This window comes from Terrapene carolina, unplaced genomic scaffold (assembly GCF_002925995.2).
Source record: "Terrapene carolina triunguis isolate 2854851 unplaced genomic scaffold, T_m_triunguis-2.0 Scaffold89, whole genome shotgun sequence".
NCBI lineage: Eukaryota > Metazoa > Chordata > Testudines > Emydidae > Terrapene > Terrapene triunguis.
Window position 1 is genome coordinate 30373440 of NW_020664440.1, and position 26377 is coordinate 30399816.

Genomic DNA, 26377 nt, shown 5'->3' on the forward strand with positions numbered 1-26377 from the left:
TCCCTTTCAGGTGTTTGTCCAACCTGTTCTTAAAACTCTCCAATGATGGAGATTCCACAGTCACCCTTGGAAGCCTCTTCCAGAACTTAACTACCCTTATAGTTGGAAAGTTTTTCCTATTGTCTAACCTAAGGCTATGTCTACACTGCGCACCATACAGCAGCGCTGCTGTAAGGTATGCAGTATAGCTGCTTTGTTTCTCCGGCCGATAAAATAAAGCCATCCCCATCGAGAGACGGTATCTTTGTGGATGGGAGAGCGTCTCCCGCCAACAAAGCGCTGTCCACACCAACGCTTTTTGTTAGTATAACTTTTGTCAGTCAGTGGTGTGTTTTTTTCCCACACCCTCTACCAACAAAAGTTTTACTGATGAAAGTGCAGCGTAGACAATCTCCAGTAACGAAGATTTAAGCTAAGCCCACTACTTCTTGTCCTACCTTCAGTGGATATGGAGAACAATTTATCACAGTCCTCTTTATAACAGCCCTTAACATATCTGAAGACTTATCAAAGGCCCTCTCAGTCTTCTTTTCTTAAGAAACACGACCCTTTTTTTTGTTTGTTTGTTTAAGAAAGGTTTTCTAAACCTTTTGTTACTCCCCTCTGAACTTCCTCCCATTTGTCCACATTTTTCCTAAAGTGTGGCACCCAGAATTTGGCACAGTTCTCCAGCTGAGCAGTGAGCAGGAAAGGACAGTTACCTCCTATCTGACATACAAACACTCTCTGTTAATACACCCCAGAAAAATATTAGCTTTTTTCTGTAACTGCACAAGCTTGTTGACTTACATTGTGATCCACTATAACCCCCAACCCCTTTTCAGCAGTAGTACCACCTAGCCACTACTTCCCCATTTTGTATTTGTGCATTTATTTTTTCCTTGTTAAGTACAGTACTTTGCATTTGCCTTTATTGACTTTAATCGCCTTGTTTTCAGAGACAATTCTCTAATCTGTCAAAGTCTTTTGAATTCTAATCCTGTTCTCCAAAATGCTTGCAACCCTTCCTAGCTTGGTGTCATCTGCAGATTTTATAAGCACACTCTCTCCTCCATTATCCAAGTCACTGTGAATGCAGAACAGAACTGACCCCTGTTGGGCCCCCACCAGATCCGGCCTCCCAATTTGACAGCAAACCTTTGATAACGACTCCATGTATGGTCTTTCAATCAGTTGTGCACCCACCTTATAGTGCTTTCATCTAGTTTGCTTATGAGAATGTCATGGGGGACTGTGTCAAAAGCCTCAAGAGCTGTGACAGGCACCAACATTTTTAGGTCTTCTCTACATGCTACTATTCAGGCATGTCTCCGTGAGGACACACTCTTGTTCCAGAATAGGAGTGTTCAAATGGAGAGTTATTCACAAATAGCTGTTCTTAATTCCATGTATAGACATACCCTTAGATTTCTACCACTAAGGTACCAAGAAGGGACATTTCCCTCCCATATAACAAGTCAAAGGCAGCCTAGGAATACAGTGGCAAGACTCCGGTCACCCTGTTTAGTGGTTAAGATTTGCATTTGCCTATTAATTGGAAATAAGATGGAGTTTCATGCCCCACCCAGACATTGTCCCTACCTCCATAAGGGATGCCAGGCACCACAGTCTGAGAAAGTGCTTTGCCCTGTAGCCGAGGCTAAGATACTCTGCTAGATAGAATCTCATTGTCTTTGTGCATCCCCTATAGACAGCTGGGGAGAGGGATGCCAAATTAAAGAGACTACCAAGCTTTGATTCCACATGAATTATTTTACTTGCATCAGATACGGAGCCAGATGAACAGTGGCAGAGAGCATTCAGCTTGGTCAGTGAAGTCACCATGGCACTGACAGAAATGGCATCTGTTGTATTTGCTAACCCTTGTGGTCATCCCCAGTAGATCAAGATAATGTGACTAACACTCATAACATTGTGCAATTATTCTAGGTTAGAAAAGTGTGTTGTCATGTGTTAGCAGCCAGTACTAGCTGCTCTTAAAACAGAAGCCCCAGTATTGATTACATTCTTCCCTTCGCCTCCATCCCCAATAAAGCCTTTTTGGTGCAAGTGGATATTACTGCCATTGTTACAGTTTCCTTTGAGACCGGAAAGATTCAGTTGCTCTGCTCAAACAGACCTACTATCAATGCATAAACTCTGATTTTCTTCTCCAGGAATCCCTCCTCCACATGTGTGTTCGTCCCAAGCCTCAAACAAGTACAACCATGACACCATAGGTCACTGCTATGCTCACTCAATATCAAGTTTTGTTGCCCTGATAATCGTTACATTCACCAGGATTCTCTATGAACAGAAGCTAAACTTTTTTTCCTGGACATTTTTATTAGAGCCTGTCCAGCTATTACATTGGGATTTGCACATTAAATAAGGCACATTTGAATAGCTGCATCAGCAAGTAATTTTTTTAAATACATAAGTACTGCCCTGTCTTCCTGTTCACAACCAGGATATATTCATAAAGTGCATGGGGAAAACATAGTTCTGTGAACAGCAGAATGAGAACAAGTCCAGTGCCACTTGCAATTCCTTGGGAGGAGACGTCTTGGTCCTGGAATAGAGAGTCACCCCACAGATCGCCAATCCAGGCCAGTTCCATCAGGCTCCATAGTGACTCCTGGCTCCTGAAGGACTGCAGACCAAGAAACCAAGAGGCTTAACATATAACCACACTGGCAAGTCAAGTACCTATACACCTTACTGGGAAATACACATGATTATAGCCACTAAACATTAAGTCATTGGTTGTAGACCACACTGGCTCTTGAATTCCAATAAAGCAGCAGACAGCACCTTGGTGACAAGAACAAATTCCCAAAAGCAGAACTACTAGAGAGCTACCCAGAGTCAGTGCTTTTGGAATGTCATCCAAAAGACACCCCACCTCTTTACTGAATTCTGCCCAGAGAAATGCAGCACTGACTCTGGTGGCAGCACAAGCCATGCTTAATTTTCCATTTATGTTTTTCAGATGTATGTGCGTGGCCCTGAAAAGGTTAGAATCTAAAGGGCTCCCAATAGCAGGCAAGTCTGAGGAGTAGGACTGGTCCCTTTCTTTGCCATGAGAGAGGGATTGTTTCCAGTTTCCTGAAAGAAAACATTACTCTTAGCCTAGAGGGCTAGTTCTTCAACATGAGGTTTAAATTAACTCAAGTACAGTAACTGCATCCAAACAAGTTTAACTTGCTTATCCCTAGAACAGAAAGTGATTCCCATCAATTCATTTCACCACTAGTTATGAATATGGAAACTGGGCACTCAAGAACCATATTCCTCTAAAAAAGCAGTGTGCATTCTTTCCAAATCAGATAACAGAGCTGGAGCCCAGGAGAGAGGGACTTGTCTCTACTTACTCTGCAGGCTATATGTTGCCACTGGATCCATCATTATTTTATGAGGGAGGATAATAAAGTTCTGGGACCACTTGTTAGTGAATGGCAATAGGTCACCATCAGAAGTAATACCGGCACTTGGAGCATCTTCTGGGCTGCCTTCCTCCTCAGTCAGCTCACAAGTGCAGAGGGGGCAGCTTGGGGGAGTAACACCAGGTCCTCGGGGAAGTGAGTCCTTTTCATTCTTCAGGTAGCTTCTCAGTGCTCCACTGTGATGAACGGGTCGTTCACGTGACCAAGCCCAATGGGATGGCTCCTTTGACATTATCTAGATCAGAAGAGTATAGACAAACCAATGTTTGTCCTTGCCACTGAATCTTTCTGGATTCACTTAAAATTGTATTCAGTAAGATTTAAAACTAAGCATGATTTTGTCATATCTAGTCCTTTTAGTGTATAGGGCAGGGGTGGCCAAACCATGGCTCGTGAGCCACCTGCAGCTCTTTTACAGTTAAAGTGTGGCTCGTGGACCCCCCTCCCCTTCTCCACCTACCAGACTCGGTGAGGAGGAGCTTGGGACCTCTGCCTTGCAGTGGGGTGGTGGGATAGGGACTTTTACCCAGCAGGAAGGGTGGGGCTGAAACCCTGAGCCCCAGCAGGTGCATCCCGGCTCTTGAACTTCAGAAGATTGTTGTATGCAACTCAGAGGGTCAATAAGTTTGGCCACCCCAGTATAGGGCTTCAAAGACAGTAAGAACTACAGTGTAGCATCTCAACATTCTCCCACAGATTTATTTATCAGACAGATTTATTAAGATAAGAATGATTTGATCATAACTAAAGCTAGAATAGCAACTGCTAATTAATGTTGTCTGGGAAGACATTTGCAGAGGGTAAAGGTTGTGACTGTTCAGTAGAATCCTAGCCAATGATGACTCAAGAATCTTTAAACTTAAGTATGGATTCTGTACTAAGAGTGCTGGCTTGAAAATCCTAGAGACTGAGGTTTTATTTCATTTTTGAGGAATAGCTAGACAGATGCACCCACTACGATATTCCTGACCTTCCTAGTGTGCTAGCAGGGACACTTATCCTCCCATAGTCAGTTCAGGTCTTAACCCTTTATAGGAACTGGATTTGCATAGACTATGGATTCTAGTGACTATTAATGTGTTAGCCATAGTCCCAGTATTACAAGCATGCAAAAATATGTCAGCCATGGCTAACCTCATCACAACAGCGCCGGCTGACCACTGCTCGGTAGTTCATTTTAGCCCAGAAGCCATCCCTCAGTTTTAAGAACTGTGGGAACAGCTGCCGCCAGTTGTCACCAAGGGCCCAGGGAAAGATCTCATACTTGTAATCCTCTTCATCTTCCTCCATGTCATTAGCCAAGTACCTGCATCAGGAAAATGGGGCAAAATAGGCTATATCCTCAGAAATTCCTCTAACCAGTGCTTCTCAGAAGCACTCAGCCTAGAAAATTGTATGGTACAGCCTGGAATTGTTATAGTAGCTTTCAGTGTAGCAAGTGTTAAGCCTTAACACTCCAGCATTACATTGTATAAAAGAGGGAGTGTTCTAAGCCACAGAACTGCAGCATAAGAGGCTTTTGCAAATCACTTGTTTGCAAGTAAGGCCAATTGTGTTTAGGTGCATACAATAGCTCGTGGGTTTTTCCTATAGGTGCACAGAACTACAAGTGGATTATGTTGTAAACAAGTTCTCACACAACATACAAACAACAGTAGATACCAATTCTATTTCAATATTCTATTAGATAAGTATAGTTTGCAAGCTGATGTGATTAGTTTGGGATTGGATTGATGTGGTGTTTGCCCTTAAAGGGAATAATTCTCATTCCCACCAACATAGCTCTACACCACTCTGATAGTGTAAAGTATCCTCACAAGTGGGTCCATAGCCAGAACAGCTTTAGAGTAAGAATTAGGCCTTAAGTGTCCATGCAGTACATTCAGCTGCAGGTGTCATACCTAAAAACCTTAGTACGCAAAGAAGGGATTGAAGAGCAACCCATAGAGGCCTCTCCTGTTACTAGATCATGGTGGCAATGGAGTTCACTCGCAAACTTCTGACTTCTGAAATGGTAACTGTAGGAGCCCGGTCATAGACCTGGACACCTCTGTGGTAGGCACGGTACAAACAGAATAAAATGCTCCTTATCCATAAAGGGAGAAAGAACACAAGTATGACTTTGGGATCCCTGCATTCAGCCCATGTAATTAAAATTCATCAGGATCCCACTGATTTGTGTTTTACCAGCATTAGCCTCTTGAAACATAAGGTTAAAAAAAAAAATATCTACTAGCCTCTACCCAATAATGAAGTCTTATACTCGTGTTAGAGGGAAACTCTTTGAAATCATCTACTTAAGCTAACTGGAAACACTGCAATTAAATTGTGCTTTTCCCAGCTGGGGGACAATTATGGCTGATCAGTATGGCATGGGGAATTTTTTGGGGGGGGGGTAGGTGCAGGGAGGTTTAAGTTGGGTATAACTTCTTCAGATACCGGTGTGTGTGTACTGTGGACCCAGACGCTATTAAACTATACTCCTAATAGCCATTCCTCCTGCCAAACCATTTGGTGGCATGGACTAGGTAACCCAGCTGGTCTTCCCCATTCTGCTGTCTATGAATTATTTATATGGTGGGATCTTCACAGACTGGGATCACAAGGTTAAGAGCTACAAGGTACTTACAGAGCAGTGAAAAGGTTCATCCGTGTGTATTCACTAATATGCAGGCCAGCACGTTTGAAGTAAGTCAGAGTCATGGCTAGAAGATACTAAACAAGAGTTACCTTTAATAGACCCAGTTCTGGATCAGAAGAAACAAAATATGTTCCATCTAGTATTTAAGTTTAAAACAAAAAGAAATCGAGCCATAAGCAGAGAGAGTGAAGAAAGGAAACACTTTTGTGGAGGCTTGCTAATTATTTGTATTATCATAGCCCTTAGGAGCCCCAGTCATGGACCAAGACCCCATTATGCTAGTCCCTGTGCAAACACAGAACAAAGCTTCCAAATACAAGACAAGAGACAACAGATGGATACAGACAGGGGTGTACAAGGAAACAATGAGACAGTGTTGGTCAGCACAATAAGGAGTGGTCTATACACACCATTTAACTAACTGTTGGCAAAAAAAAAAAAAATCCCGTACGCTTCATGGCAGAGGAGTTTAAAAGGAGAGATTTGAAGGTGGACAGAGTTAGTCCTGCAGACATTTACAGTGAACTTCTCCCAAGCATGATGGGCAGCACAGGAGAAAGCATATGACAGGTTAGGACTATAGTTCATTTTAATGCAACATCTATAGAATCCCAAGGTCCTTTACCAGAGTGACAGCCATAAGAAGTCAGACTGAGTGTCTATTCTAAGCAGTGCTTAATTTGTGCCAGAGCTGAGCCCTGGCACCTTGAGGCTTGGCAGTTCATAGCCCCAGCACTTCTGGGCTTGCTGCATCAGTTATGAATCTAATAAAAAAAAATTGCTTGAGCCCCAGCACCTCTTTCATTACAAATTAAGCACTGGTTCTAAACTCATTGCCACTCCCTACAGTTTTCCCAAGGGCTAAAGCCTCGTGCTTTGTCTCAGCCTAGAAGGGAATTTAGGGAAAGTTTGAAGAAAAGTGGTGGAGTCATTTGAGTTATGAATGCAAAAATATCAGTCTTCAGTGGGGATGAGGCCCTGGCTCTTGTGTTAAAGTTTGGTTTATAAGTTAGAGATACTGCATAAGAGAGTCAAAAAGTTAGAGTCATTAAACTACTGCGCATTGCTATTTAGAAAGGTTGTCATAAGGAAGTTGAAGGGAGCATGAGGGACATACCTTATCTGAAATCCTGTAGCATATGTCCATAGACAAGAACTCTTGTACCAAGTCATCCTCTGGTAAAGGGAAGAAAAAGCAAGGCAGCTGAATTTAGTTGTTTCATATTGTTCAATGATTGTTGCTTTCTGAATGTGAGTACCGTTTCCTACTGTAGCAATGGTGGAATCTTTACAAGAATCTCTCTAGAGCAGTGGTTCTCAAACTGGGGGTTGGGACCCCTCAGGGGGTCTCAAGGATATTACATGGGGGGTCACAAGCTGTCAGCCTCCACCCCAAACCCTGCTTTGCCGCCAGCATTTATAATGGCGTTAAATATATAAAATTGTGTTTTTAATTTATATGGGGGGGGAGTCGCAATCAGAGGCTTGCTATGTGAAAGGGGTCACCAGTACAAAAGTTTGAGAACCACTGATCTAGAGTGACCTGCCTAGGTAGTTTATAGCATGAATTTAGAACATGGTTCCAACACTGTTCTCAGACAAGAGACTTTCACAGTCTGGTCAAAGAAACTTGCTGGAACTCTACTAAATATAGCAGCTTAAACATAGCTATAGCTAGCAGTGCCATACTCCCAGAGTGGACAAAGTCTAGACTTCCATCAAAATATTCCATTTCTAAAACGGAATTTTAAATACTTTGCACTTATGACAAGGTTCAAGGTTCTCAGAGCACTTTAGAACAGTGGTATCATCCAACATTTACAGGTGGAGACAAGGGAATTAAGTCAAATAATTTTTTTCATTGAGAAACCCACATTTCCTTACTCCCCATCCTGTGTGCTAAACACAAATAACATTCCCCTTTTGCAAGCAGTTATCAACTTGAATAGTCAAATTATCAACTTGAATCCTCCAGATCATTTAAAATTTATCTTGGATACAAAGCTTATCTTGTTATAGACAGTTAAAAATACCTCTTCCCTGCAATTCCCTACTTGGGTTTACTGCCAGTTGGTCACTGCAGTCTTATCCAGCCTTGGGAACCCATTCCCAATACACAGTACAGTTTTGTATACCGTATTTTGTCTAAACTGTATATCCCAAGATGCTGGACAGTTTGAATGACTGGTCTAGCCTCCTACCCAGTAGGTTGAAGAAGGCCTCTTGTTCTTCCCGATGTAGATGGAATGGAGGTCGCTGCATGCTTTTCAGCACTGCTATGGAATGCTCTCTCTCAGGGATTCGCATCCTGCTACGCGCTCCAATGCCCTTTGTGCTGTTGTGATGCGGTCTCATGTTCCCTGGCTTCACCCCAGTGGTGACCACAGGAGGGACATGGGAAATACTCTGAGTATGCCTCATTTTTTTACCGGTATTAGTGGAGGCTCAGGGGCTTTTCTGCAATGGAAAAGGATTAAGAAGAAGAATTAACAGAATTGGTAATTCAATAGGAAGCTCTTTCAGTAAAGGTTCCATTTCCAAATCAAGCCTGAATCAGTAGCAATCAAGAGCTGTTACCATATGATGGCTGTTTAGTGGCCTGTGAGATATTAGTAACTGGTTTTGTGAAACAGATAACTATCCACTGGGAAGTGAACTAAGACCCATCACAACAATTGAAGTTGGACAGCTGCCTTCATTGCAACTCAAAGGTCAAAGGCTGACTGCACCACAGATTGAATACCCTTCTTCTCTAGAGGCAGGCTTAAGGCATGGTGGCACCCAGTTAGAGCATTGTGAGACAGTTCGCACTGCTACTGCCCATGTTGCACCTGTTCTAGAGATACAGCAGTAACTTGCATTTCCACAATTGTCAAGCTGTCACACCCACCAGCACTAGAAAAACAAATATTAAAGAACTGACCAATCCAGTTTCACTGTCCAAGCTGAGTAAACATTTGCTTTTCCTTAAAAAAAAAACAAAACAAGAAACTAAGGTCTCAAATTTTACAAGATAGTAATGACTGCAGGTGCTGAACTTGAGACACCTTAAAGGGGCCTGATTTTCAGAAAGCACAGAGCACCTACTCTCTGAAAAATCAGGCCCTTTTAAGGTGTCTCAAGTTCAGCACCTGCAGTCATTAAGATCTTGTAAAAACTGAGACATTTGATTTAAAAACTATGATTTTTTCTCTTTACATTCATCAATCAAGATAAAGTTAGTTGCAAGAGAAATGGGGAGAAAAAGCCCTTCACAATGAAAATAAGTCAGTAGTTGAATATATACAGACAAGCCAAGAAAATAATGGTCCTTCTGCTGGCCTTTCAAAATTACTGCTCATTATACATCCAATGCTGCAGCACAAGACTGTATCAATTTGCATTCTCTGTTTGTTAATTCAGAATATCCTGCCTTCACCCACACTATGCCAGTGTGGAACTCCCTGACCCACCAGATATATGGTGCTGACTTGTATAAATCTGAAGAAAAAAAGCTTAACTTGTTTTATAGCTCCTGTTACTATGTTTTAAATCACTCCTACAATACTCTGGACTTGCAAAGAGCCTTTTGGACTTTGGTAAATCTGTGCTCAAGTTTTGGCAATCTAAACATTTAACTGTTTTTAAAAATAAAAGCTTTAACCATTTAACTGTGCATGTGGGATGGGAAGGAAGGAGCCATACAACAATACCTGTTAAATTTAAAAGGATAAAGTCAGCAGGGACAGGTGAAAATGGAACTGTGTAATTAATCATGCTAAAGACACATTAATCATCAGTGCCTTAAAGCCTTCCAAAATACCATTTTAGACCTCTGAATTCCCATTTAAAATTCCCTGTACAACACACACTCAGCCAGTTACTTGTTTTAGGGTGAAGAGTAGGAGTTAAGACACTGTCAAATCTGTTATTGTAGATTAGGATCTGAACTCCTCCCCTCCTTTTTAATCCATTTGCAGAACTATGGTCCCACCAACTCAAAAAGATACTTCCAATACCCTTTTCTAACTCAATAACTAATTTACACACTGAACAGAGAGAAAGTGATTAAAATACAAGTGTCAGGATTACTGTAGACAGTGAGAAAACTATAATATAAAACACTTTCACAAAGGAGATAAGTTTTCTTGTTTCCTTTTAAGGTGTTTGCCCTTGTCCTACATTGTGCCTATGAATGCATTTAGCTAGAATACCCACACTGAAGTACTTTAGAAAGTAATACAAGACTACATTTTGGGAGAGGAATATTATTATGTCAGACCTACTATGAGGGGACAGAATCTCAAATCACCTCATGTTTAATTTCCACTTTCTTTCCGTCCGTATAACTTTGTCAGGGCCCCACATCTTGGTTCAGCTTGTTTTTCCAGCCGCCCTCCCCCCCCACATCACCAACCATTTCCTCACTTTCCCCCTACCTCCACTTCCCCCCAAAGAGCCTTTTATCAAGAAAATAGCAATTTAAGTTTAGTGGTCTCTTCCCAGCAAGCGGTTAATAAAATTAAACCGGAAAACTGGATTTAAAATTTGTTCTAGAGTCTAAACAATTTGTTCCTACACAAGCCGGAGGGATTTTTTTGGCCTCCATTTGACCATTCTGATAATATTTTTAACAATCTCACCAAAAATTAATATGTAGGCAGGGCCAATGAGAGGGGGGGAAGCCGGTACATGGTCCGCCCTTGCTGGGGAACCCGAAAAAAATCCAGGCCCGGCTTCCCCCCCCCCATTGGCCCTGTTTAGCCGGTCCACCCTTGCTGGGGGGGCCCGAAAAAATTTTTTCACCAGGGCCCGAACCCGCTCTCGGCAGCCCTGTATGTAGGTATTCTGTTACTTCTTAAAGTCCATTCCTCGTAGGAGGCAATGAAAAAGAAGAACATTTATAGAGAGAAAATGCTTATTCAACAGCAAGACTAATCAGCTCTCTACCACGCAGACCTTCCCTGACTGCTGACCCCATATTGTATGTAATATTCTTCAAGAATGAATTTTAATTAGTGAATTACCACCAGTCTAGATAATTAATACAGCATTGGGTAAGAGGGATAATTTCTCTCTCTCTTTGGGGACATGGGTTAGAAGACAGGCAATTTGTCTGAAATGTAGATTGAATTCCCCCATTTAAAAGGTTTCCCTTCCTAAAGTGGGGTCAAATCCAACACACTAGTTTTCTTCTCCTATCCCCACCCTACTTTTCATCTGTAAAAGCATCCTCCTAACCTTTAGTGTAAGAATAATCCCAAGAATACCACTAATTAACCTTAAAGTTCCCAGAATCATTTTCAGGGCACACACTATTAAAACAATTTGATGGTCTAATCCTTGCATCTTTTTTTAGCCTTAATTATATACATTTCTGAAGACAGTTGGAATACCAAATAATTTCTAAGTCACCAAAATGCCTCCATGCAGGATATCACTTGGTAGTTCTACTACTATGAAGTCAGATCCTGCAACTCTGAAACAATCAAGCAGTACATGTTGCCATTATATACTGCAGCCCTTTTCAAGTGCAAACACTATCCCAATTTTACAGATGAGGAAAAAACTGGGGCACAGAGACGTGAAGCAACTTTGCTCCAAGTCTTAGAATAAGGTATGGAACTTGGGCATTCCAATGCATAGTTCTGTGCTCTAATCTCTAGTCAACACTCCATTCCAGAGCTGGTAATAGAATGGAACCCCTCTGCTTTAACTAATGGGCATGCTATCTAGCCACAGCCTAGCTGGCCATTTTAAGTACCTACTTAGACATACAACCTTCCTCCCCGCTCCATTTGATTCATTTTTCAACACCTCAAATGAAACAGAAGTGATCCATTTTCATATTTTTGTTATGAACTATTTACTGTAGAGGTCACAATTGCCAGTTTTAGCAATCATGGTATCCAGTTTGGAATGACCTGGGGCCAGTACCACATGACACATGGCAGTTTTGACCCAACACCTGGGCTTCTTGGAATTAAAGCAAGTTTTGGGCTTTGCATGGACCTAAGCCACCAAACTTTGACCACATAATTCAGCCCATCAGGTTAATGCAATTGGCAGACTTAGGGCAAGAAAGATTTTTAACTCAGATTTCAACATCTGGGCTTGTTTTGTGTTTATTTTTAAGAACTAGACTAAAGACAGATGAAACCCAACCATTTTTGGGGCTTACAAACATCAAACAAAGGTTTAGGCTCATGGACCTTTGTGGAGAGCCTAAGCCACCACATTAAATGGGGCAGATCTAATTCACAAAAAGACAGCCTTTCAGGCAAATGTTGTAGGGTTCATAAGAAAAGGGGAGGAAACAGTTTGCACAAACCAAGCAATCTGTATTTCACCCCTCAGCTTGACCCACTATCCCCTTAGTCTACACGGGGGCTATAAGAAGAGTATTTGGGGGTGGGTGAGCCTTGGTGCCTTATTTCCCTCTTAGGGTAGGGGAATGATTGGGGATCTTCTGACACACACAGACACCCCAAAATACACACACACAGGTACAGTGTTACCCCCCTCAGTATGTGTAGTGGAATGATATGCAGGGGCATTTTACACCCCCCCCACCCATTACAGCAGGGGCATGAGGGTTGTAGGAGGGGCATTTCAGCGGTTACCATTAACCCCCCCAAACCACCTGGTGCATTATTACCACATCAGTGCATGGGGCCACTACTACACCCTCAGTATATGGGGTGACCCTCCCACACACACCTTGGTGCCTCACTCATCCCCTCAGGGAGGGGGGGACATAAGGCACCATCTTGAGGAAGAACAAGGATTCCCTTTTCCAGTCAAATGAGCCTCCACTTTACCCCCCCATTTTAATATGGGGAATGGTTAATACCTATTACTCACCCCCGTTACCCATAGGGGGCCATGGGGTGAGTGTGAGGGGAAGGGAGGGAGAGGCTGCTACTCCTCCCGTTGTGGCCCCTCCCTACCAACTGCTTTTCCCGCCTCCCCCCCGCCCCTCACCTGAGCAGAGTAACCCAGCAGCGCGCACGCGCGCAGCAATCACGAAGGGGTAGTATCAACCTTACCCCGCCCACTTACCCACTGTTGGCTTCTATAGGCTCAACCCTGCCAGCTCATAGCCAATCAGCGATGGTTAGACCGGCCTCTTTGCAAACCCCCGTCAATCAAAGAGCAGGACGTCAGAGGAGGGAGTTCAGTCCCTATTAGCCCGTGGGGATTGGGAGGAGGGGTGTTGCTGAGAGGATAGGCTAGGCTACGCTGCGCATGACTCTGGGCTCCAGGAGGTCTATTTGAGGCCCACCCAATAACTCTCATTGTGTGTTTATTATAGGGTTGCCTGCAAACATAACTTCCTACAGGAGCATGTATATCAGGTCAAGCTGCCCCCATCCCACACTTAGTACAACTGTAGGGTGACCAGATGTCCTGATTTTATAGGGACAGTCCCGATATTTGGGGCTTTTTCTTATATAGGCTCCTATTACCCCCCACCCCCTGTCCCGATTTTTCATACTTGCTGTCAGGTCACCCTATACAACTGGGAGTCAGGACTCCTGGGTTTTATTGGATTCTGATAAGGTGTGTAGGAGCTATTCAGACCCCTGGCCAATAAGTCTCAAGGGATATTTATTATAGGGACACCTGTGAATATAACTTCCTATAGGAGCTTGTGTGTCAGAGCATGGTGAAATCAGCCCACATTTAGCACAATGGAGTCAGGACTCTTAGGATACATTCTCAACTCACCATGTGACCCTAATGTGTGGCAAGTCACATACCAGCTTGGACCTCCCATCCTTTGTCCAAATGTCCCTGTTATTTTGCAGTGATGAGGGTGACAGCTAAAACAAAGCCTCATTGGGGCTCAGGAAGCACAACACACCAAGACCAGTGCAGTGACTAGATTATCAGACATAGTTGTGTGAGCTACAAAGCCTCAAGCTCCCTGCATGGCATGCACAGCTACGGTCTAGTCTAATACACACACAACTGCCAGCTTGTCAAAGTCCACAACCTGCCATACAGTTTAACAGAAAAACCTGCCATCCACTTTAACACACACACATACCTACATGTCATCCATTTTAAAGCACATACACCTGGCTTCCAGACAGTCTTAAATACATACACACCCTTTCAGATTAACACACACATCCGCCATTCAGTTTAGCACATGCAAAGAAACACCCGATGCCCAGTTTTACACACATACCTGCCATCCAATTTTACTTTACTTAGCCCTTAAAATTCAGATTACAGTCTCCATCATACTGACCAATATTGTCTAATTGTTTCCTTATACTCCCCTGTCTGTCTGTATCCATCTGTTGTCTCATATCTTATACTTAGATTGGAAGATCTTTGGAGCAGGCAACGTCTTTTTGTTCTGTTTGTACAGTGCCTAGCACAACGGGGTCCTGGTCCATGACTGGGGCTCCTAGGTGCTATAATAATAATAAATAAATAAATAACCTGACGGAAGGCATTTGCAAGGCCTGAAACACAACAGGTTAATGTAGTAGGCTATCAATTCTATGCACATGGGTTCAAATTTTAGCTTAGGTCACAAGTGAAAAGGTACTTGATGCCTTATTTGTGTGCATTGCAAGCATATTTGGCAGTCACAGCTCAAGGGAGCTCTGGACTGAAAAATCAGCCAGTACTGTGGGATAAGACTGAGATGTATTAGCAAAACTGTGTGTAGTGAGAACAGGGGCCCAGCACTACTTAGACATTTACACGAGTGGTGGATATAATTTGCTACCGAATTAGAACAGTGGCATTTTACATACCCACTTTTGAACTCACTTTGCACTGGTATAAATGACTACACAAGGTGAAGGGCAGTGCTGAAGCAAACTCCCAGACTAGAACAGCAGTACTGCAGAACCATCTTTAGATACATTGGTTTGGCAGAGCTATGTGGTGAATCTGGGATTAGAAGGGTATTACAGATCAGGAGAAATTAACTGTATGAGGGAAGCGCAACTGTTCACACCAGAACTCTAGGCATATGCCTTACTTTCTTGAGCACTAAATTAACTCACAAATAAAATTAGGCACTAAGTTGTTTGTTTTGCAATAATTTTATTCAATAATAGAGTCACACAATTGCATTTAATTGAGTCAAATACATTCCCACCCTGAAGGATTTTACTTGCAGGAAAGACTGAGCATCTCAGATACAGAAGTGTTCACTTTCTGATGCAAGTGAACAGTAAGGCAGAGTCAGATCTGTTACCATGGTGGCAGGGAGATGACAAATGCAGAATAGTGAGGATACTTATTCTCTCTGATCTCTCTCTTTTGCATCTTAATGCTTTCAGGACTATAGCACATATTGCCTGGGTGCAGCATATTTTTGACTTGTAGGAAATTTTACAGTCAAATTTATGACTGATATCCAAGGATCTCATAGCATTATCTCATAGTATCCCTATGCCTATTTTACATCTGGAAAAACTAAGGCACACAGAGCTTACTTGCCCAAGGTCACTCACATGGCAAGTCAGTGCCGGAGCTACAAATGGAACCCCAAGAGTCCTAACTTCCAGCACCACTCCGCTCTAACCCAATAGACCCCACGCCCCTCCTAGAACTGGGAAAGAATCTGGCAGATATGGCTCCCACTCTTGTGCCCTCATCCATTGTCCCACAGTACCATCCTCACCCTGGACCAGAGCTGGTGGGGAGGTGATGAGAGCGGAATCTGGGATGAGAACATACCCAACTCATTACACAAACGCAGAGTCCACCACAAGTCTGTTCTATAATCTGCCCCATCGGCCCTAGCAACAACTGTTCCTTCCTCATTAGCCAGCGCTGGGGATTTTTCTGATTAGAGGACACCCATGACGCTAGACCAATCAGCAGGAGCCACGGGACCCTCTTCACCCCTTAGCGGTGGAAGGCGGACGATACCAAGTAGACACTGGGACCGTACCGTCTGAAGAAGTGGGCGGGGGGGCAGCAGGGAGTTGTGAATTTGATTCAGTCCAGCTGCATCCTGAAAGGGGGGAGCTGGTTGTGTTCGAATTGTACCGCTCGCTGCTCTAAATAAGGGAGGGTCTGAGGCGAGACCACCGGGCGTGACTGGGGGTAGTCCCCATAGAGGTGAATTGGGTGGGGTTACTAGGATGTGTGCGGATGGTACATCCCAAACGGAAGTGAGGTGTCTCCTAGCTTCAGGACTTCCGGCGGAGGGAGGGGGGAGGCGCAGCTGGTTGTGGTGGTGGGTGCAGCAGTCTGAGGGGCTCCCGGATCTTGGTGAGTCCGGGCCGGGGAGACCGGGCGATGGACCGATTGGGGGGTGCAGCAGGTACAAGGGAGCTGGGGAACAAGGGGGCCTGGGGAGGGGCTGAAACCTGGGGAAGGAACAGTGGGAAGCGGGGTTGCTGGGGGACGTAGGGGCTTGGGGGAGGAGCTGAAACCTGAGGGACATAGGGAGCGAGGGGGGTGCTGGAAGGTCTGGAGAAGAGGAGATCGGATCTGGGTGGGCTGGCTAGGTGGTACGTGAGACCGGAGCTCGATCCTGGGCACCTGAATAAGGTGGATTTTTGGGGTGGTGGTGGGTGGAGTGGGCAAGTTAGAGCCTGTGTAGTAGGAGGTATCTGAGAAGCTGGGAGGGGAGTACTGGGATTTAAGTAGTTGTTGGGGACCTGAGCTGTTCTCGTTGGGGGAAGGGGGGGCAAAGATGCTAAGAGGGGTAGTAGAGCTCACATGGATGGAGAGTGTCCTTTTATGGCTCCCTTGAAAGTGTCGGAGGTGGTGGGGATTCTTGTGTGTTTTGATGTCACTCATATAGACTGGGGGAGAAGAGACCCTTAAGGAAATTGATACCCTCCCTTTCTTTCAATATTAAAAATGATGGGACAGAACTTCTGAAGCAACTCACGTAGAAATTAACAATTCCCTTTCCAAAGTATGTAACTTCTTTGCTTTCCCATCTCGATTCATGCTGTCTACAAACAAGGTCTTGTGTGCTCAGGATAGAAACTATAGATCCCACCTAATCACTCCTAATACTTTCTGCAACAAAGGTGACTTGTTGGAGAGTCTTTGATCATGATTCACCTGTCCAACCCCCTCATAACACACTGTGCCAGCTATGATTCTATCCCTTCATCTCCGCATTGGCTGTGCTTTCAAAGATGCTCTGGGTCTGTCTGTCATATGCTCTCCCTCTCCCACCCTCTTCATCTGTTCTATCTGTTTAGACTGTAAGCTGTTTGGGGCAGGGTCTATCGACTACTCTGTACAATGCCCTGCATAATGGAGCCCCATTCTTGGTTGGCCTGTAGGCACTACTGTAATATACAGGATTAATAATGTATAGTCAGTGAAGTGCTTCCAGGGCCTTTGGTGTGAAAGGCACTAATGAAATGTAAAATATATTCGTGAACTTGGTGTTATAAAAGATCCACTTCTAGCACATAAGTATTTAAAGAACTAAATTGTTTTAATGCAAGGTAGGCTGACTGAAGCTGTTTAGTATGGGACATGGAAATGACATCCGTATAAGAATCTCCAAGTGGTACTCCCTGACACTTGAATGGATACAAGCTGTCAGCATTTCTGTTATAAGCTACTTGAAATGAAGGGTGTGCATGTAACTCCACTGTTAAAGTAACCTAAGTAGCTAGTCATGTGCAGGCTCAGAAACTGTCGTCTAACATTTTAACCACTACTCTGCCATCTGCTTTATATAGTTTAAATTATCTTAATCTAAACATGGCGATTATAATTCACAGGTTTAGGGGACAAACCAGTTCTGGTTGAAACTTAAGCGAAGAGAAAGATGTGGTCTCAAAAACTCATCTTATAAATAACTTTCTAAAAGGGGCAAGATATGGCCAAAGAAGCAATCTGAATGGCTAACTAAAATTCCACCGCCCTACTTGTGAAATGTGTGACAGCCTTAGAGCACGGAACTGCTTTATGTTCACTCTTATGTGTCAGTGTTTTGCTTTGTTATAATATGATGCTTTAATGTTCTAGCACAGGAATGCTGCTAATTGGACTTGAGTATTTAAACATTCAGAAAGCACGGGTGTCTCTCAGTCTGCTCTGGTAGCTGGAGGATTGTGAGATGGAATTCTGGGTTCTATGCCTGACTCTGGAGAGAGAATGCTCTTTAGTTGCTAGAGCAGAGACTTCTGGGGAGCATGAGAGCTAATTCTCTTCCTTTGACTGCTACTGGCATATTTTATTATTTGTTATTGCGTTAGTGCCTCAAGGCCACATTGTGCTAGTTGCTCTTATACACAGAGTAAGAGCGAATACTTGCCCTGAAAAGTGTACAGTCTAACTTAAAAAAAGACAAAGGATGGGAGAGAAAAGGAAACATTGTTATTCCTGATTTACAACTCAGGTACAGAATGATAGTGATGTGCCTTAGGTCAGTGGTTCTCAAAGCCGGTCCGCCGTTTGTTCAGGGAAAGCCCCTGGCGGGCTGGGCCGGTTTGTTTACCTGCTGCGTCCGCAGGTTCAGCCGATCGCGGCTCCCACTGGCCGCATTTCGTGGCTCCAGGCCAATGGGGGCTGCGGGAAATGGCGCGGGCCGAGGGATGTGTTGGCCACCCTTCCTGCAGCCCCTATTGGCCTGGAGTGGCGAACTGTGGCCAGTGGGTGCTGCAGTCGGCGGAACCTGCGGATGCGGCAGGTAAACAAACCGGCCCGGCCCTCCAAGGGCTTTCCCTGAACAAACGGCGGACCGGCTTTGAGAACCACTGCCTTAGGTCACACAGCAAGTCAATGGCAGAACTGGGAATAGAATCCAGATCTCCTGAGTCCCAATCTGGTGCTTCATAACTACAGAACCATCCTTCTTCTGACTTGCTTTGTGCCCGTGGGTCATGTGCTTTTATCCCCATCTGTAAGATGTGAATAATGTCCCCTCTTTCATATGACACTCTGAGAACCTTGGATGCAAGGTGCTAATCAGTGTGGGGAGGTAGTGTGGCCTCAGGGATAGAACAGATTGGGACTCAGGATACTTGGGTTCCGTTCCTGGCTCTACCACTGGTCTGTTGGTGACTGTGAGCAAATCACTTTCACCTTTCCGTGATTCAGTTTCCCCATCTATAAAATGGGGATAATATTGTCCCTCCTTTGTAAACCACTTTGAGATCTACTGATGAAAAGTGTTATAAGAACTAGGTGGTATTAATATTTATTAATCAGGGTATTGAATGTTGTCATGTGGCATATATCAGTGGGAATTTTACCACAGAGGTTTGCATAGTAGTTTGAGAAAAAACATTAACAAGACTTCTCTAGATGGACAGCGTATAGAATTCATAGATTTCAAGGCCAGAGTGGGCCATTGTGATCATCTAGTCCAGTGGTTTTCAAACTGCGGGTCACAACCCAGTACTGGGTTGTGGAATGTAAGGCACTGGGTCACAGCGGCTTTGGTCAGCACTGCCGACCAGGCCGTTAAAAATCCCTTCAGCGGTGCTGCCTGGCTAAGGCAGACTAGTCCCTACCTGTTCTGACACTGCGCTGCGCCCCGGAAGTGGCCAGCAGCAGGTCCGGCACATAGGCAGTTGGGGGGTCATGGGGCTTCGCGTGCTGCCCCCGCCCTGAGCACCGGCTCCGCACTCCCATTGGCTGGGAAGGTGGTGCCTGCGGGCGAGATCTGCACAGAGTCGTTTGTGCGCCTCCGCCTAGGAGCTGGAGCTGCTGCTGGCCGCTTCTAGGGCACAGCACGGTGTGCGGTGCCAGGACAGGCAGGAAGCCTGCCTTAGCACCCCCACTGCGCTGCTGACCGGGAGCCGCCCAAGGTAAGCCCGCGCCCCAATCCCCTGCCCTGAGGCCCCCCCCAACCCTTCATCCCTGGGCCCACCCCAGAGCCTGTACCCCTAGCCCAGAGTCCTGACCCTCTCCTGCACCCCTGCCCCAGCCCAGAGCCCCCTCCCACACTCTGAACCCTTCATTTGCACCTCATCTCTCTGCCCTAGCCCTGAGCCCCTCCCACACCCCAAACCCCTCATCCCCAGCTCCGTTGAGTCATGGGCATCAACAATTTTCTTCAACTGGGTCGCCAGAAAAAAAGTTTGAAAACCGCTGATCTAGTCTGACCTTCTGTATGACAGGCCATAGAACTTCCCCAAAATAATTCCTAGAGCAGATCTTTCAGAAATTTGTCCCATCTGGATTTAAAAATTGCCAGTCCACCACAACCCTTGGTAAATTGTTCCATGGATTAAATGTCTTCACTGTTAAATATGTGCACCTTATTCAGTCTGAATTTGTGTAGCTTCAGCTTCCAGTCATTGGATCATGTTAGACCAGGGGTTCTCAAACTGGGGGTCGGGACCCCTCAGGGGGTCATGGGGTTATTACGTGGGGATCGCGAACTGTTAGGCTCCACCCCAAAACCTGCTTTGCCTCCAGCATTTATAATATTCAATATATTTAAAAGTGTTTTTAATTTATAAGGGGGGTTGCACTCAGAGGCTTGCTGTGTGAAAGGGGTCACCAGTACAAAAGTTTGAGAACCACTGTGTTAGACCTTTGTTTACTAGATGGAAGAGCCCATTCTCAAATATTTATTCCCCATCTAAGTACTTACAGACTGTGATCAAGTCACCCCTTAACCTTCTCTTTGTTAAATTGAGCTCCTCGAGCCTATCTTATCTATCATATAAGGCATGTTTTCAGATCTTTTAACCATTCTCATGGCTCTACTCTTAACTCTCTCCAATTTATCAACATTCTTGCTGAACTGTGAACACCAGAACTGGACACAGTATTCCAGCAGTGGTCACGCCAGTGCCAAATACAGAGGTAAAATAACCTCTCTACTCTTATTCAATAATCCACTGTTTATGCATCCAAGGATTGCATTAGCCTTGTTGGCCACAGTGTCCTAGTGGGAGCTCTCATTTAGCTGATCATCCACCATGAATCCAAAAATTTGTTCAGCCACTGCTTCCCCCATCCTATATGTATGGCCTACATTTTTTTATTCCTGGATGTGTATATTTACTAGGGCTTGTCAGGCAATTAAAAAAATTAATCGCGATTAATTGCATGATTGATTGCACTGTTAAACAATAAAAGAATACCATTTATTTAAATATTTTGGATATTTTCTACATTTTCAAATATATTTATTTCAATTATAATACAGAATGCAAAGTATACAGTGCTCACTTTATATTATTTTTATTTCAAATATTTGCACTGTAAAAAACAAAAGAAATAGTATTTTTCAGTTCACCTAATACAAGTACTGTAGTCCAATCTCTTTATCGTGAAAATTGAGCTTACAATGTAGAATTATGTCCAAAAATAACTGCATTCAAAAATAAAACTGTAAAACTTTATATTCTACAAGTCCACTCAGTGCTACTTCAGCCAATCACTCAGACAAAACAAGTTTGGTTACTATTTGCAGGAGATAATCCCGCCCTCTTCTTGTTTACAATGTCACCTGAAAGCGAGAACAGGCGTTCGCATGGTACTGTTGTAGCCGGCGTCACAAGATATTTACGTGCCAGATGCGTTGATTCATATGTCCCTTCATGCTTCAGTCACCATTCCAGAGAACATGCGTCCATGCTGATGATGGGTTCTGCTCGATAATGATCCAAAGCAGAGCAGACCGATGTATGTTCATTTTCATCATCTGAGTCAGATGCAACCAGCAGAAGGTTGATTTTCTTTTTTGGTGGTTCGGGTTCTGTAGTTTCCGCATTGGAGTGTTGGTCTTTTAACACTTCTAAAAGCATGCTCCACACCTCATTCCTCTCAGATTTTGGACGGCACTTCAGATTCTTAAACCTAGGGTCGAGTGCTGTAGCTATTTTTAGAAATCTCACATTGGTACCTTCTTTGCGTTTTGTCAAATCTGCTGTGAAAGTGTTCTTAAAACAAACGTGCTGGGTCATCATCCAAGCCTGCTATAACATGAAATATATGGCAGAATGCGGGTAAAACAGAGCAGGGGACATACAGTTTCCCCCCCAGGAATTCAGTCACAAATTTAATTAATTCTTTTTTTTTTTTTTTTTTTTTAACGAGCATCATCTGCATGGAAGCATGTCCTTGGAATGGTGGCCGAAGCATGAAGGAGCGTACGAATGTTTAGCATATCTGGCACGTAAATAATTTGCAACACTGGCTACAAAAGTGCCATAAGAACAAAAGCCTGTTCTCACTTTCAGGTGACATTATAAAGAGGAAGCAGGCAGCAGTATCTCCCGTAAATGTAAACAAACTTGTTTGTCTTAGCGATTGGCTGAAAACGAAGTAGGACTGAGTGGACTTGTAGTCTCTAAAGTTTTACATTGTTTTGTTTTTGAGTGCCATTATGTAACAAAAAAAAAATCTACATTTGTAAGTTACACTTTCACAATAAAGAGATTACAGTACAGTACTTGTAGGAGGTGAATTGAAAAATACTATTTCTTTTGTTTATCATTTTTTACAGTGCAAATGTTTGTAATAAAAATAATATAAAGTGAGCACTGTACACTTTGTATTCTGTATTGTACTAGAAATCAATGTATTTGAAAATATAGAAAAACATCCAAAATATTTAATAAATGTCAATTGGTATTCTATTGTTTAACAGTGCGATTAATCGTGATTAATTTTTTTGAGTTAATTGCATGAGTTAACTGCGATGAATTGACAGCCCTAATATTTACATTTAACTGTATTAAAATATGCATCGTCCAGATTGCTCTGTATCAGTGACCTCACCTATCTTCTTCATTAATTGCCGTTTCCCCAAATTTTGTCAGCCGCAAACTTTCAGTGATGATTTAATGTTTTCCTCCAAGTCATTGATAAAAATGTTTAATATCATAGGGCCAAGAACCAATCTCTTGGTTGACTTGTTCTTTGCTCCCAGTCATAAACTATTGCTCATTGGTGCTGTGTGGCTGTTTAAGAGCTTCACTGTCCCACCCGGAGGTGGCTGCATGGAATGATTCTTTTGTTTGTAAAGTGCTTTGGTATCCTTTGATAACTATTTACATCCAGGTTAAAGGAAGTTTGCTGTGTGATCACCTAGTGTTTGGTAGGCATTTTGCAGACAAATATCGGAAGACAAAGTCCATGGCCTGGTGGGAACTTACCAGTATGGGAGGCCAAGAACAAAGCAGATGGAGAGGGGGAATGTAATGAAAACTTTAAGCCAAGAAGCAGCAAACTAAGTACAGCAATGATCCACTGACCCCTTCCAATGCAAATTTGGTGGCTCTTTTGTTGCCTTAGGTGATGTGAAGGCAGCTATGGCTTTATTCTATATCTCTAAACCATATGCTCATGTCTGTCTTCCCTCTCCCAGGTCGTTGGGCTGGGGAGATGTTCCGAACGGCAATCATGATGGCTGCTAGCCTGGCTCTGACATCGGTGGTAGTGGCTCATGCCTATTACCTGAAGCACCAGTTCTACCCAACAGTGGTGTATCTGACCAAATCCAGCCCCAGCATGGCAGTAAGTATGCAGTCCATGGGCTGCCCAGGTTGTGGGGAGGAGAGCAGGTTGCTCTGATAATGGCTCAGCCTGTCAACTATTGGTATTTAACTTGCACTGCTACAGTGGCCATCCAAAGCCATGTGGAAGTGACCTGTCTCCGGGGGATTGGTAATGAGAGCTAATCTTTGAACTCCCAGTTTGGTAGTTAGTGAAAGTCATTCCTGTTTGGTGCTGATCAGTGGAATGAGTTTCATGGGGCCTTACCCACTTTGAGAATCCAAGCCGCAATTAACCCTGCACAGTTGGCACTAATTGTGTCCCCCTTACTGTCAATATCAGCAGAGGGAGTGTGAATTGAGTGTGACATGGAATTTAAGCTTTCCTCTTACAGGGAGGGCTCTGGTATGTTGGTGGGATGTGGTATAAAAACAGGAGCAGCAGTAATGCAAACTCCTGTCAACGCAGTCCTTTTAACCGGTGCTGTATTCCAATCCCTGGAAATAATTTGTTATGCAGTGCCTCTACATTTACACGGGGAGCGGAGGACATAACATTTTCAAGAGAGCTGAAATCCAGGGTTATTTTGATACAGAGCAGAGCCAAATCCTGAACAGTCTCTGGCTGTCTCATTTCATCCTTGGGTTGATTAACTCTTGAGTTGGAGACTCAGGAGTTGAGGTCCCAAATGAATCTTGCTAGTTAGTCGAAATATTGGCTTCCTTTGTGCTTTTGTTTAATTGAGTAGATGCAGTGTCAGTGAAAGATGCTGGATTGACTGCTCTGGAGCCTCTCTCACTCTGTTTATTCCAAGGATAGGTACAACATTGCCAGCAGTAGGGCAAGTATTCCATACTGATCCACCAGTGGGCTTTAGCCCTGCCTGGAGGGAGTTCTGTCTCCATGGCCTAATGTGTATTTAACCACTCCACTCAGTCTTCCAGCAAGGATGCTAATAAGTGCAAACTGTGATGGTGACTTCTATGTGAGGTTGGCATCCATCTGCTAGGGAATGGACAGAGTCCTGTCCCTCTCCTCCTACCCTCAAATTACTTCAGGGAGCACTGGACAGCATTCAAATGAGTCATTTCGCTTTATCAATGTAATTCAGTGGCTCTTTTTTCAGTTCACTTCTGCTTTCTATTCCCCCAGGGTATGTTGACCAAAACAAACACTTCCACGCTACAGCAGTTGCTGAGCCAGTAGTACTCGGAACAAACTACTGCTTTAGTGTGGGAAATATTTAGAAGTATGTGTGCATGTAACTGACTCCACAGCTGGCTTGCAAAATTCTAGCTAAATTTGGAAAGGCTCATTAATCTGTTTTCAGTTGGGCTTTTTTAAGGTACATAGTAACATGCAGGTGCAAGTGGGGTAGAAATATGTACATCTCACCAATTCTCCACAGTAACCAAAGTACCTTCAAAATACAAATTCCAGGCCCCAGGGTACACAGATCTCACACAGCCTGAAGGGCATTAGAATGTTGTGAAGGGGTTAATCGATAACTAGCTGTATGTTTCCTTGGGGATGGGAAATAAGATGGGAAAAGTGTTATGTGCCTTGAAAGTGGACAGAGGACAGTCATAACTGGTAAAAGTAGATCCCTTGGGTGTTGTAAATCATAGACTTTAAGGATGGGAAGGTCTGATCTAGGCCAGAAGGGGTTCTGCAGGATTGTTCTCGCCAGCCTTTTCTTTTGGTCTGGTTTGGTTCATAAGTATGTGGTATGTGAGTGTTTCTTTTGGTTCAATCTCTCCCTTTCCCTTCCCTGCAGGTTCTCTACATTCAGGCTTTCGTTTTGGTTTTCCTCCTGGGCAAATTCATGGGGAAAGTGTTTTTTGGCCAGCTCCGAGCAGCAGAAATGGAGGTGAGTGAGGCCTCTGGCAGTTGTAACTGATTACTTGCAGCACAATCTTATGTTGGGTGACGAAGGTACACAGTAGCAGCGGGTTGCTCTGAGAGCTGCATTGATTGTAAGTTAAATGGGATTTTGATGCTGAGCATAAAATCATATCTATCTTTGGTACTTGCATGACCCCTGTTACCAGAGTGTCTGAGCATCTGTCTTGAGTGTATTTATCCTCCCAACATCCCTGTGAGGCAAGGCATTGCTGTTACCCCATTTTACAGAACTGTGGTACAGAATTTGATACCCAAGTGCTCTGAGAGCCTCCGAGGGAAAGTGGTGGAGTGCAAAAGAAAATGCTTTCCTTTAAAAATTGGGACATAAAAGAATAAGTTCCTTCTCCTCCCTTCAGTACTGAGAACTAAGATGAGTGGTATGTGGGGAACTGGGACAGTGTTGTTAACTCTCTCTCTCTCTCTCCTCTCTCAGCACCTACTTGAGAGATCATGGTATGCGGTCACGGAAACTTGCCTGGCCTTCACCGTCTTCAGAGATGACTTCAGTCCCCGCTTTGTGGCCCTCTTCACCCTCCTCCTGTTCCTCAAGTGCTTCCACTGGCTTGCTGAGGACCGGGTGGACTTTGTAAGTGTGACATGCCGCTGAGCAGGATACCAGATTGGGGTTGGCTGCCATCTATCTGGGGAGTCATTCAGTGATCTTGGTAACAAACAAGGATCTGTCTATCTAAGCTGTGGCCTTCTGAGGGATGAAAACACTTGTCACTGTGCTTTGGTTGTCACAGCATAGTGTGTCCTGTGTGTAGGGAGCATGGGAAGCAGATCCGTTTGTGTCCCCTGCTTGTTCTACATTAATTTTTCTCATTAGTGCTTCTGCAATTGTCCTTTGGGCCAGGCTGGTCAGGATTATCTCACTGTTTTCTTGTCTTATAAGCTCTCTGAGATAGGGGCCATCTTTTTGTTCTATGTTTATACAGTGCCTAGCAGGGCTGGCTCTGGCTTTTTTGCCGCCCCAGGCAAAAAAGCCTCCGGCCGCCCCCCCCCCCCCCCC

General features: G+C 44.0%; 2 protein-coding genes across 2 annotated transcripts in view; one reads left to right on the forward strand and one right to left on the reverse strand.

The window, feature by feature from the left end:
* Window positions 1-2346: 2346 nt before the first annotated feature.
* On the reverse strand, window positions 2347-8496 carry SPDYC (speedy/RINGO cell cycle regulator family member C). The gene is made up of 6 exons (XM_029911220.1): window positions 8268-8496; window positions 7184-7242; window positions 6055-6140; window positions 4560-4731; window positions 3354-3660; window positions 2347-2632 (listed from the first exon to the last, which is right to left on the reverse strand). Exons 1-6 carry the CDS (start codon window positions 8485-8487, stop codon window positions 2565-2567), a joined length of 912 nt encoding a protein of 303 aa, XP_029767080.1. The 5' UTR covers window positions 8488-8496; the 3' UTR covers window positions 2347-2564.
* Window positions 8497-16267: 7771 nt separating this feature from the next.
* Window positions 16268-26377, forward strand: part of SYVN1 (synoviolin 1) — a 24805-nt gene continuing 14695 nt past the window's right edge. Inside the window, exons 1-4 of the mRNA XM_024193565.2 lie at window positions 16268-16348; window positions 23333-23481; window positions 25238-25330; window positions 25799-25951. Coding sequence (XP_024049333.1) covers window positions 16324-16348; window positions 23333-23481; window positions 25238-25330; window positions 25799-25951 — 420 coding nt within the window. The 5' untranslated portion in view covers window positions 16268-16323. The remainder of the gene's footprint in view (window positions 16349-23332; window positions 23482-25237; window positions 25331-25798; window positions 25952-26377) is intronic.